The sequence below is a fragment of the Pholcus phalangioides genome, unplaced genomic scaffold (assembly GCF_987345545.1).
Source record: "Pholcus phalangioides strain wild (caught in Gottingen) unplaced genomic scaffold, Ppha-v1.0 ptg000031l_1, whole genome shotgun sequence".
NCBI lineage: Eukaryota > Metazoa > Arthropoda > Arachnida > Araneae > Pholcidae > Pholcus > Pholcus phalangioides.
In genome coordinates this window covers 9,714,439-9,728,826 of record NW_028301621.1, presented here as the reverse complement: position 1 = coordinate 9,728,826, position 14,388 = coordinate 9,714,439, and the positions used below count along the sequence as shown (strand labels likewise).

At 40.6% G+C, this 14,388-nt stretch overlaps 1 protein-coding gene across 1 annotated transcript in view; it reads left to right on the top strand.

Annotated features, from left to right (window-relative positions):
• Window positions 1-14,388, top strand: part of LOC149067383 (receptor-type guanylate cyclase Gyc76C-like) — a 315,737-nt gene that overhangs the window by 280,349 nt on the left and 21,000 nt on the right. Inside the window, exon 18 of the mRNA XM_089252906.1 lies at window positions 8,574-8,697. Within this exon, the coding sequence (XP_089109032.1) occupies window positions 8,574-8,697 (124 nt within the window). The remainder of the gene's footprint in view (window positions 1-8,573; window positions 8,698-14,388) is intronic.

The following is a 14,388-nucleotide window of genomic DNA, read 5'->3' as shown; positions in this document are numbered from 1 at the left end:
ACCGTGGAGAGAGGATGCTGAACAGCTGCGTTATGCACCGCCACACTGGTCCTGCACCGGGTATTATGGTATGGGGCGGTATTGGACATCACTCTCGCACTCCTCTAGTACGCATTGCCGGTACTTTAAAACGCCAGCGCTACATCTCCGACGTGTTGGAGCCAGTTGTCCTTCCTTACCTTCAGGGCTTGCCCACAGCCATATTTCAACAGGATAATGCGCGACCGCACGTGGCACGCATTGTCCAAAGGTTCTTCGTCAATCGCCAGATTGAATTGCTTCCCTGGCCAGCTCGCTCTCCGGATCTTTCGCCGATAGAAAACATGTGGTCCATGGTTGCTCAACGATTGACCCAGATTACATCCCCAGCTGCCACACCAGATCAACTTTGGCAACGCGTGGAAGCTGCTTGGTCTGCTGTACCCGAAGAACACATCCAAAGTCTCTTTGAATCAATGCCGAGGCGTGTGGCAGCGGTGATCTCCAACAATGGCGGCTACTCTGGCTACTGATTTTGGCAGGAACCACACTTCACAGAAGTCTATAAATTTAATCATTTGATGCTTGGTCAACATGTCATCTACAAAATAAATATTGTTGCGATATCTCTTGTCTTTCTTGGTGTTGCAATTTTGGTGGCCAGCAGTGTATATAGGAAGCTTTTATTTCAATACACTTTAGCTTTGAACATAAAAACTGAGAAATTCTGATAAAATTATATTTCATTGTTTATCCTCCTGATTAATGAAAAGAAGCATTCAGAATCAATTTTGCACTCAGAATTAATTGCACGAAACTATAGAAAAATATTCACGTGAGGAGGACAAATAGCAATTTTTTTATAAAACACCGACATATGTTTCGGAACTCAAAGGTGCCGTCGTGAAGGTGAACACGTGAATGACCACGTTTTTTCGTTGGGACAGAACGTGTTCTTCCCACCTTGATAACGGTATCGATGAGTGCCGAAACACAACCACATACGTATATACATTATAACGTCCTTATCACGTTGTGTGAATATCTTTCTATAGTGTTTATCCTGGTTTTTGTGGGTTTATTTTTCTTGTTTCATTAGACCAGTGTTTCCCAAAGTGGGCAATATCGCCACCTGGTAGGCGATGGAATGGTCCGGGGGGGGGGGGGGCGATAGAAGCTACGGGTATAACATAGTATTCTATAGGTTTGATTGAGTTGGAGGGTGATGAAAGAAAAAAAATTAAGAAGGGAGTGATGAAACAAAAACTTTGGAAAACTATATGCATTTTTTAGACCATAGTTTCCCAAACTTTTTGTTCCATCACCTCTTCTTCAAAATTTATTTTCCCCTCATCGCCCCCGATGGAAGCGAACCCATGGGATCCTATGTTATACCCGTAGTTTCTACCCACCCCCTCCCCTGGACCCTTTCCCAAATTTTTTGTTCCATCTCCTGTTTCTTTGAAATTTTTTTCGTCTCATCGCCCCAAACTCAAGCCACCCCCATAGGAACCTATACTAAACCCTGAGCTTCTACCGTTTCCCTGGATCTTTCCATCTCCCCCACGGGGGGGGGGCGATATTGGCCACTTTGGGAAAAAACTGCATTAGACCATAACTTCATAAACATTTTGTTCTATCACCCCTTATTTGAAAATTTATTTTCTTAGGCTGGGGGTCTAATGGGACAAAAAAATGTAAAAAAAGAAAATAGGTACTCGCTGCTAACCGACTAGGGCTTGGGAAACGATTTAAATTTTTAACTGGTTAATCAAAAAAAAATTTTAATCGATTATTAAACTAATTAATCGAATATTTTCAAATGCTATTGATAACTATAGTCGAACTAGGTTAATTCGAGGTCAAAAGTCACTGGTGAAAAAGTTTGTATTATGCAACAAATCTATCCTGGATCTGTATAAAATGGCTACAAATCGCAACTTGATCATAAACATTCACATAGGATAATTGCACAATCAATTATTAAAATTTCATCATTAGTTACGCAACTGTTTTCCAAATTTTAATAATTTATAATTACAACATAATTTATATCTTTGCTGCTACGTTATTTCCGTATTCTTGAGTAGGCATCACTGCAGAATTTCTTGACCACGTTCAAAGCCTGATTTACGGAAACGGTTCATGATCATCTGATATGGAACTGTTTCCCAAATTTTGTTTATCATTCTTACGCTATCAAGGAAATATATTTCAATTTTAACATATTACACACACACAAAACAACTTCCCGATACTTAATAACGACAAAAACACTCAGATTTTGAATGTTAACCATTGATCCTATAGCAGGCATCTTCAACCTGTTGCTCGCGAGCACCACGGTGCTCCCTGAACCATCCACAGTGCTCGATGCTCATGTCCAATTTCGTGCTCGCGACCACTTGAACAACAATTCAAATTAAGCCACCTTGTACACATTGCATTCAAGGATTGAAATAATCCTTATTTCATGCATTCCTATGTTAAACTTGCCGTAAGAAGTGCTCTTCTTTTGATGATCGATGATTACAGACAGTGCTCGCGACTAGAAAAAAGGTTGAAGACCTCTGATCTCTCTATATAGGTTGAAAAGCATAATCGGTATTTAGTGGTACACAATCTGTATATGACACACATGTATAAAAGGTATTTTCTTTCGAAATTTTAATTTTTTTTTAAATGTTTGGATCAAACAGTTAAATTTTTGAACATCTGGGGAGGACCCTTTCCCCAAATCCCCCACGTCTCTAACCCCCAATGTGCGTTAGAAGGTAGAGCACAGAGCTGACGAAATTTTGCTGACAAGGGGGAGGGGTCAGAGTTTTGCTGACAAGGGGGTGTCTTGTCAGTTTTGCTGAATTTTGCTGACAAGGGGGGGGGGAAGGATCAGAGTTTTGCTGAATTTTTCTGACAAGGGGGTGAGGAGTCAGACTTTTGCTGAATTTTGCTGACAAGGGGGTGAGGGGTCAGAGTTTTGCTGAATTTTGCTGACAAGGGGTGGAAGGGTCAGAATTTTGCTGAAGTTTGCTGACAATTGTTGAATTTTGCTGACAAAGGGGGGGGGGGGTCAGAATTTTGCTGACAAGGGGGTGAGTTGTCAGAGTTTTGCTGGATTTTGCTGACAAGGGGGTGAGGGGTCAGAGTTTCGCTAAATTTTGCTGACAAGGGGTGGAAGGGTCAGAGTTTTGTTGAAGTTTGCTGACAACTGTTCAATTTTGCTGACAAAGGGGGGGGTCAGAATTTTGCTGACAAGGGGGTGAGTTGTCAGAGTTTTGCTGAATTTTGCTGACAAGGGGGGGGGAAGATCAGAGTTTTGCTGAATTTTGCTGACAGGGGGAGGGCACAGATTTTTTCTGAATTATGCTGCTGACAAGGGGGGGGGGAAGGATCAGAGTTTTGCTGAATTTTTCTGACAAGGGGGTGAGGGTCAGAGTTTGCTGACAATTGTTGAATTTTGCTGACAAAGGGGGGGGGGGTCAGAATTTTGCTGACAAGGGGGTGAGTTGTCAGAGTTTTGCTGAATTTTGCTGACAAGGGGGTGAGGGGTCAGAGTTTCGCTAAATTTTGCTGACAAGGGGTGGAAGGGTCAGAGTTTTGTTGAAGTTTGCTGACAACTGTTCAATTTTGCTGACAAAGGGGGGGGGTCAGAATTTTGCTGACAAGGGGGGGGGGAGGATCAGAGTTTTGCTGAATTTTGCTGACAGGGGGAGGGCACAGATTTTTTCTGAATTATGCTGCTGACAAGGGGGGGGGGGAAAGGGTCAGAATTTTGCTGACAAGGGGAAGGAAATGAGCCGAAAATGGGACTAAAAATCTGCCGATGTAATACTTGGACGGCTCCTAAAGGTCCAAATAATGCGCCAAAATAATTAAAATTATAGCTATTGAATAGAGAAGACGCCTTTCAAGTGGCCAAAGTAGGTGTTCACGTGTCAGCGATTTCCCAACTGCAGTCTAAAACGAAACTCGTTAAGCCATCATCGATTATTCACTATCTGCTTTATTTTTACTCAATTTTTTTTCCGGGACTTGTCCCATCATCACCATTACCACCACCCATCCCTCGTGCTTCGTGTTTTGGGGCTTCTTTATCCGATTGGACGGGATTTAAAAATTCTCGCCGTCGAGACGACGAAAAACCAGGAATAATTCAACCGCAAAAATTCCGGGACAGGAAAACTCTCCAGGTTCCTTGTTCCCGGACCCACCCGTAACTCGGGAACGGGAAAAGTCTCGCGGTTGTCATGCCAACTCTGCTATTTTTATACCCACTCAACACCTGATGCTTTTACTGGGAGTGGGGGCGGGGGGAGATGCGTGGAGAATCCGCGGGAATCCACTCCAAAGAGAATCCCTCCTCTCTCATTCGATTCTCATAAACATTTTGTTCTATCACCCCTTATTTGAAAATTTATTTTCTTAGGCTGGGGGGTCTAATGGGACAAAAAAATGTAAAAAAAGAAAATAGGTACTCGCTGCTAACCGACTAGGGCTTGGGAAACGATTTAAATTTTTAACTGGTTAATCAAAAAAAAATTTTAATCGATTATTAAACTAATTAATCGAATATTTTCAAATGCTATTGATAACTATAGTCGAACTAGGTTAATTCGAGGTCAAAAGTCACTGGTGAAAAAGTTTGTATTATGCAACAAATCTATCCTGGATCTGTATAAAATGGCTACAAATCGCAACTTGATCATAAACATTCACATAGGATAATTGCACAATCAATTATTAAAATTTCATCATTAGTTACGCAACTGTTTTCCAAATTTTAATAATTTATAATTACAACATAATTTATATCTTTGCTGCTACGTTATTTCCGTATTCTTGAGTAGGCATCACTGCAGAATTTCTTGACCACGTTCAAAGCCTGATTTACGGAAACGGTTCATGATCATCTGATATGGAACTGTTTCCCAAATTTTGTTTATCATTCTTACGCTATCAAGGAAATATATTTCAATTTTAACATATTACACACACACAAAACAACTTCCCGATACTTAATAACGACAAAAACACTCAGATTTTGAATGTTAACCATTGATCCTATAGCAGGCATCTTCAACCTGTTGCTCGCGAGCACCACGGTGCTCCCTGAACCATCCACAGTGCTCGATGCTCATGTCCAATTTCGTGCTCGCGACCACTTGAACAACAATTCAAATTAAGCCACCTTGTACACATTGCATTCAAGGATTGAAATAATCCTTATTTCATGCATTCCTATGTTAAACTTGCCGTAAGAAGTGCTCTTCTTTTGATGATCGATGATTACAGACAGTGCTCGCGACTAGAAAAAAGGTTGAAGACCTCTGATCTCTCTATATAGGTTGAAAAGCATAATCGGTATTTAGTGGTACACAATCTGTATATGACACACATGTATAAAAGGTATTTTCTTTCGAAATTTTAATTTTTTTTTAAATGTTTGGATCAAACAGTTAAATTTTTGAACATCTGGGGAGGACCCTTTCCCCAAATCCCCCACGTCTCTAACCCCCAATGTGCGTTAGAAGGTAGAGCACAGAGCTGACGAAATTTTGCTGACAAGGGGGAGGGGTCAGAGTTTTGCTGACAAGGGGGTGTCTTGTCAGTTTTGCTGAATTTTGCTGACAAGGGGGGGGGGGAAGGATCAGAGTTTTGCTGAATTTTTCTGACAAGGGGGTGAGGGTCAGAGTTTGCTGACAATTGTTGAATTTTGCTGACAAAGGGGGGGGGTCAGAATTTTGCTGACAAGGGGGTGAGTTGTCAGAGTTTTGCTGAATTTTGCTGACAAGGGGGTGAGGGGTCAGAGTTTCGCTAAATTTTGCTGACAAGGGGTGGAAGGGTCAGAGTTTTGTTGAAGTTTGCTGACAACTGTTCAATTTTGCTGACAAAGGGGGGGGGGGTCAGAATTTTGCTGACAAGGGGGGGGGGGAGGATCAGAGTTTTGCTGAATTTTGCTGACAGGGGGAGGGCACAGATTTTTTCTGAATTATGCTGCTGACAAGGGGGGGGGGGAAAGGGTCAGAATTTTGCTGACAAGGGGAAGGAAATGAGCCGAAAATGGGACTAAAAATCTGCCGATGTAATACTTGGACGGCTCCTAAAGGTCCAAATAATGCGCCAAAATAATTAAAATTATAGCTATTGAATAGAGAAGACGCCTTTCAAGTGGCCAAAGTAGGTGTTCACGTGTCAGCGATTTCCCAACTGCAGTCTAAAACGAAACTCGTTAAGCCATCATCGATTATTCACTATCTGCTTTATTTTTACTCAATTTTTTTTCCGGGACTTGTCCCATCATCACCATCACCACCACCCATCCCTCGTGCTTCGTGTTTTGGGGCTTCTTTATCCGATTGGACGGGATTTAAAAATTCTCGCCGTCGAGACGACGAAAAACCAGGAATAATTCAACCGCAAAAATTCCGGGACAGGAAAACTCTCCAGGTTCCTTGTTCCCGGACCCACCCGTAACTCGGGAACGGGAAAAGTCTCGCGGTTGTCATGCCAACTCTGCTATTTTTATACCCACTCAACACCTGATGCTTTTACTGGGAGTGGGGGCGGGGGGAGATGCGTGGAGAATCCGCGGGAATCCACTCCAAAGAGAATCCCTCCTCTCTCATTCGATTCTCGTTCAATAAAAGCGATTTCTAAATGTTCCTACGAAATGTACAGCATGCTTAAGTTATGAGTGATAATTCTTCAACATGGAATGCGGAATAATTTCACTTTAAAAACATTGTTTCTGATTTTTCATGTTCGGCTGTTACAGTAAAACCCCTCTTTTGCGGACACTCAAAAAAAAAAAAAAAAATCGCCCGTAAAATAGGGATGACCGTATCAGAGGGGGGGGGGGTTTCTGTTTAAATTGCTTTATATAGTATTAACAATAACAGAAATGATTCTTTATTTGAATGTGAATGGAATTCTGACAATGTGAGATGCGTATAAGGCCGGGATTACACTATAAAAGTTTTGTAAAAGTGCTTTTATAAAACTTGAAAAATACAACCAATAAGCTCATCGGTCACATTTGCTCAAATTTTTTTGGTGTCCGTTCAGGGGTGTCAGCCCAATGGAACGAATAATGAAAATGGTGTTCGTGACCGTTTCGTGAAAGGGATTCGAAATACATTATTTAAATAGGCTTTTTTGCCAGGAATTTTTTTTTTTTTTTTTTTGGCCGTAAAAGACGGGCGACCGCATCCGAGAGGTGGTTTTACTGTATCATCAATGATCAATTCTGAAATTTATTTTTGGATTTATTTCAACAATCGGGGACAGGAATCGCCACGTTGGAAGTTTTAATTTAAATTCAATTTTGCATTTATGCATACAGTAGAACCTCTCGATAACGGACACCCACGGGACCAAAAGTTTAGTCCGCTACTGGGGAGGTAGTTTGTACGATATACAGTACAACCTCGTTTAAACGATGTTTAGCATCGGCCGCAATTGGTTCCTATATGATACTGCATGTAAAAGTGATACACCGGTGGTTATGCGTAATCATCAATCGTGTCGATAAGGAAAGTATGATTAAATTTCCCTACATTTATCACTTTTACCGGTGATTATGCATAACTCCCAAATAAAGTCTGATAAATATGGAAGAAATGTTATAATTTAATATGTTTTTTATTATAGAAAAAATAGTTCAATTTTTTGTCGTTAGAGGGTGTTTCACAGAAGCAAATCACTGGAAATATGCAAATCAGAGTCCTGTAAAAAAAAAGGCAAGGTTTACGATTAACAACTCATTTCTCAGTTTTCCAGTTACTGGCGCTTACGTTAGGTTTTTTCGTTATGACGTTGGCATCGATAGAAATTGATTCCTATTAGTGAAGTGTTTTTTTTCTGAGCCACGATCACCGGCTGAAATGTTACAAGCATTTCGGACATGGAAGAGACGGAAGAAAAGTTCATGTCCAGTTACTCCTGCTCTCTCCAGCGTGGCTCAACCTTTCGGGGTAAATGGCTTATATCCCCTAAGGGGCCGTTCAAGTAATACGTAAGCAAATAATTTTTAGCCATTTTTGACCCCCTTCCCCCCCCCCCCCCCCCCGTCAGCAAAATACCGTCATCAGCATATGAATCCCGTCATATGAATCCAACTCATATTTTCATAAAGGGTGGTTGATGACTTAAGCATTATCCAAACCTCCCCTCCCCCCTTGTCATCAAAAGTCAGCAAATCGGAAACCCCCCCCCCCATCAATGATGACGTAATACTTGAATGGCCCCTAAGGGACAGAGCCTGGGCCACGACTGATCTTAAACTTACTCCTGCTGGACTAGCATTCAGCGCTCTCTATCGACAAAAATTTGGAAAAAATTCTGCACCAAAAAAGAGCCCCTAACCTGAGAATAACCTTTTCACAAACCATATTCAGATATACCAATTCTTTCAATTTTTATTAATTTTTTAAAACTACCATATTTACGAATTTATGAAACACCCTGTATAACTGCTGATCCCCCCCCCCTCCCCCCTTTCAACAAGTAAATAAATTTGATACCAATTAGCCTAAGGAAGAAATCGACATCTACACAGTTGAAATACATTTCTTTCCCCCCCTTCAATATTTCAGGTCAGTAGCGAATCAACTGATGAGAGGCGAACCAGTGATTCCAGAGGCATTCGATGCCGTCACCATTTACTTCAGTGACATCGTCGGATTCACGTCCATGTCGGCCACGAGTTCACCTATGGAAGTGAGTAACGTTTCTCTAGATAGAATCTAGTTTCTAAAATAAGTTATTGTTGCGATATTTGAAACAATGTTGCTAGCAATAGATTTCAACAACAATATGCATGCTAATTATGGTTAAAATTGCCGTACTCTGAGTAGTTTTTCCTCAGAAACTGCTTATCCGAATACAGATAAACTCTTAGGATATCTTAATGAGACTATGGAGAGTCAAATTCTAACAAATTCTCTGGACAGATCGTAACGATCGCTGGGAATAAGTGCTGATCACGTTATTACTAAAAAAAATTGTGAAATGGGAAAAATAGTTCAATTTTCGACTACCAGGTGAAAAGTGACACTTTCTTCATTGAATTTTTCCTTTTTCCCATGAACCATATAGCGTATATACAGAGTTTCACTTCAATACGTCGTCCAGAACGGGTTCTACATTGGTCTGAGCAGTTTCAGTATACTGAAACCTATATAGCGCCCACATTTTGATGTCACTATACTGAAACAACTCAGACCTATACAGCACCCGTTCTGGTCGACGTATACCATTGAAACTTGGTATATACGCTATAGGTTCCATGGGAAAAATGAAAATTTAATAAAAAAAACTTTCTGGTGGTCGAAAATTGAACTATTTTTTTTATTTCATAAATCTCTCACCCATAGTCTCATTGAGATATCCTAGCTGTATTCGAATGTGAGCAGTTTTTGAGAAAAAAACTACTCAGCGTACACGGGAAATTTAATTATAACCACCCTGTACTAAGCAAACCTTTCTAACATTTCCATATCGGAACGCGGAGGACAAAATGGGGGAAACAAAATCTGTCTTTTCTCAAATATTTCAGTGAATTGTCCTCGCTTTATATGATTTCGCAACAATGAGTCATTACACAGGTAGTAAAACGGAAAGAATCGGTCTTGTGTCTTTGCGATCTTTGAAATGAAGCGATTGTCTAAAACGGATTTCCACGGCGATTCTATGAGCCCGTTATCGTCAGCCGCTGATCTACGGACCGGCACTGGTCCGCGGGAATTAAATTCGTATGTCGGGGTACCGTAGGTGGATGTGTAACACCTCGTACCCATCCCCATCATCGCTCTGCTAATTAATCGCAGTAGTACATTGAGCCGTTGAAAAGTCTCGCCAAAGAGAGCAAGTGGCCTACAACGGTATACTTATTTTCAAGCATTATACACACTTCACTTCTGAAATATGCATGACAACACTGGAAATATCAGACACATCACTATATACGCACTCGGACTGATAGATACACGCACACTCACACTTCCGGCGCAATACACTCGGTAGTAAATTTCCCATGGGGATAGACCGGAATTGTACTCGGTTTGAAAGAAAGAAAGAAAGTAGTGCATTGAAACCATGGTGTTGGTATAGGAAAAGATAGGGATCTATCGAAAGGCTCTAAAAGTCATCTCACACCATCAAATGATGCCGAAAGTTAAGAAGAAATAAGAATTCCAGCTGGAAGTGCCTTACAACCACGGGAGTTAACAGACCCCCCCCCCCCAACACTTTCGGAAAATAAAAATAAATATGGGATAATGAAAATGCAGATATTGATGTTTTATAAATGAAATGCCAACGTCAGAATGATAAATTATGTTGCCTAGAACGCGTAAGAGAGAAATGCGCATAATTGTTGCTTGAAAAACTGAAGCTTTTTGCCCTGCTGCCACCTATCAAATAACACCATGATTAATTAATATCTCCATATGAAATCGACTGTTGATTTTACACCGGTGTGCAGTGTAAAAATGAACAGCGTGCAATATTGGTACCATAAATAGTTTATTTTCATGCTGCATACTCATGCGCCATTAATACCGTTTGCTATACTTTTAAGTTTGCCTCAAAATTATTATTATTTTTTTTTATTGGTAAACATGAAAACATAGTTACCGGTATTAAGTTGCATGAAATTTACACGAATGTGTAGCATTAAAATAAAAAATGTGTGGTATCACATCATGTTCTTTTTATTTTTATGCTGCACACCGGTTCAAAGCCCACAACCGATTTGACTTCAAGAATTATATTATCGGTTTGATTTTATTGGATGGGGGGGGGGGTGGCAATAGGGATCCCACGCAAATTTTTTTTTGCTCCCTGTGCGAAAAATTCCTATACAGAAACATAGTAACTGGTATTACGGCGCATAAAATTTGAATTAGCGTGCATCATGAGAATATCTAATATCAAGCCTAGGCTGACCGTGTTTGTTAGAGAAAAATCCAGGAAATTGAGCTTCGAAATACGGAAAAATACGGAACATTACCAATTATCGCCAAAAATGATGCCGAAAGTAAGCAAAGTCGCTAACTCATGCTTAAATCACAGAAAAGTCGCCAATCGTGGAAAATGATGGGCCACTTCAAATTGCAGTGAACTAAAAGGAATAGACAAATGTGTGAGCGATGAATACACTTGTTTGTAGTCGTAATTATCGTAACATAATTTCTGAATTAGAAACATAATTTCAATCGTTGATTTGAAGAATAAAAGTCAAGTTGACTTCGTTGAAAATACGTGAAATACAGACCGACGTTTTTACAAAAAAAGTCGGGAGAGCCAAAAAAAACAGAGAAAAAACGGGACTGTCCCGAGTAATATGGGACGTATGGTTACCCTAATCACTCCACGTGTTGTTAATTTTCAATCCGCCGATTCAAAACTCATTAACCAATTTTACTTGAAAGATTACAATAGTTTTCTTTTTACTTCATAGGTGGCAGCAGGGGTTCCAGATGTTTCTCACATGATAAAATATAATGAAGGTTAGGAAATTTTTTCCTTTTTTTTTCTCGCCGGGTCCGAAATTATTTCTCCCGCCAGTCGAAGAACTCTTCACTTAATCCAACCTGTCTACAAGTAGGAAAAGATTGTTGAATACTCACACACACACTGCTATAAACAACACTGGTTTATCCGCTAACAATGGAAATCTAGCTTTTTAACAACGGATAGCAAAACTTCAACGCAGATAATGAAACAGAAAGAATTGGTTTCTTCATTGAGGAGCAATAAAAAGAGGATTTGGAGTTATTTTCGATGAATTTTAATAAAATAGCCAAGTTGGCTTCATTGGAAATACGTGAAAAACCGGGACAGTTTTGCAAAAAAAAAGTCGGGACATCTCTTTTTAAAATGATGCCGTCGACCACAATAGTCCTGCGCCTAACGATTTTGTTTAATAATTCTTTCAAAAATAGAGTATTTACAGGCGGTTGAATAGAGTCTGCCTTACTGATAAGACAGCAATTAGCACGAGGTTTCTCGGAATAGATTTCCATAAATTTAAGGCAATCCAACGAACTAAAATTTACGGGGGGGGGGGGGGGGGGAGTTCTTTCGCTTCGATTTACAGCCATAATGAAATCGAACAGTGAATGACGGAACTCGAGTTGATAAGACATTATCACGGATGGGAGTGCATTAAAGTGGCTCCTCGAAATATACCGTAAGTTTACCCAGAAATTGCAACCCCCCCCCCACCAATCAATTGCAGGCTAAAATACATTGTATTGCATCACGCCTCGTTAAAATCTTCGCCGACGGGTTTATAGTCCCATCATCATCATAATCACCACTACATTTACACGGGGGAGTTACTGAAGATAACGTCATTATTCCGTATGTAATGTGTGTAGGAGGAAGATTCACAAGAGGATTCTCGCGCACGTTCGGACTGCGTTACCCGGACTCCGGCAGCAATTCAGAGACAGGAATCAGCGAACCGGAAGGAAGCAACTACCTGCTGGTTAAATTAATTGAGTTGAAATTAATTGCTTTTACGCAAAACCCTTTTCCTTGAGTGTGTAACGCAATTTTTTTCTCCCCCCTTCGAGAAGTTTCGTCTGGTTCCTGCGGTTTGATGGCGTAAGAACGTGAGAACTTCTTCGACGCTTGTGACGTCATTCCAGTAATAATAATAGATGTTTCGAAAAATGTAATATCCCATCTATACTACCGATTAACTCTGCAAGAGGTCAGCACATTCTGCAGAGTAATCCAAGTGCAGCTATCTATCTTCGGATTCGAAAGAAAGAATATCGATGTGTGATGAATGTATTTTTTTCATTGTGGGTCTCCTAAGTGACAAGAAAAGGGTCCCAAGGTGTTGTCCTCATAAAATTATGAAACAATTTAAATACATTCACCTCACCCAGAAACAAAAGAAAATTAGCGCCAGAATTCAATTATTAAAGCCGCAAAAAGTTATAACAGTTGGCCACTCATCGCTTCTCGCGCTTCCTGGTGATATTTGTAGAAAACTTCTTTTCACCTTCTTTTCTCCAGCTTCTGTTCTAGAAACTCTATAATTATTTCCTCTTTTTTTCCCCCTCTTTCTTTGTCTGTGCTGTACTTGATCATGTGTTGGTAGAATGACGTCACTCTCTGACACTATGGTTGTGGGATTTTTTACTTCATTCTTGGCCTCTATTGGCGTTCAAAATGCTAATATTTAAATTCTTTTGAGTGACCCATAACAATTTCGCCGAATGTTGTTTTTTGTATTTTTGTGCATATTTAAATGAGTAGAATCAGAGGGGGGGGGGGCGATTTTTTTCAAAACTTTTTGAAGACATCCCCTTGGTACCCTTCCCTTGTGAATTGGGCATTTGTTAAGCTTCTCAAAGCAACAGAACAATGGAGAATTGTCTTTAACCACCATTGGACCACCATTGGATCCGAAAAAGGTTGAAGGTCCCTTTACTAGAATCTCAAGATCTCACATAAATCGAAGCGTTATCCATAGACATCGAAGAGTCATCGATTGCATCTCAATAGATGACTTCGAAACGCCATCCACCGGATCTTAAAGTTTCATGGAGCCATCGAAGCCCAGAGAAGCGTCATCCAACGGATCTCAAGATCTTATAGAGATATCGAAGCGCCATCTACCGGATCTCGTATAGATATCGGAAAGTCATCCCCGAGGTCTCGAGATCTCAAACATCGGAGCATCATCCAGAGGGTCCCAAGATATCATGGACACATAAGCTTCACACACACATCCACCGATTCTCAAAATCTCATGTAGGTATAAGCGTCATACACAGGGTCTCTCATCTCATGGAGACATAAGCGTTATCCACCGGGTCGCAAGACCTCATGCAGACATAAGCGACGTGCGTCTGCTAATTCATTCCCTTGATTACCCACACGGGCCCTGGTCCATGAGATGAAAGTGTTGTGCTTGCAATTAGTACAAGTTGGGTGAGAGAAAAATTATTTCTAAGCGCGAGAATACTAAAAAGACTGTCTGACATAATAAGAATAGGTTCGTTCTCATGCAGTGTATGGAGAATAGCCCGATGAATAGCATACAATTCTGCCTGGAAAACGAAGTCTTGGAGCCTTTGTGGCCGTTCGTGTATGATGACGTTGTTGCGAAAGACGACAAAAGCCGAAGCAACTCCATTAGAGAGGTTTTGGAGCCATCCGTATATATTTTGACGGCAATTGTGTGAAATGTCTTTCTTCAGTGATGAGCTGATTATCTTCAACATCTATGGCTGGATGATGAGGCTATTTTTTCTTCGTACGCAGATGCTAGTAGACTGAAATCGTTACACATATGACATAGGAGTCGTCGGCTGCTTTTCGATATAATTTCTATTTGAAGGTGTAAAGGTGAATTTCCAGTGGGAAAATGTAACGCATTAGTTGGCG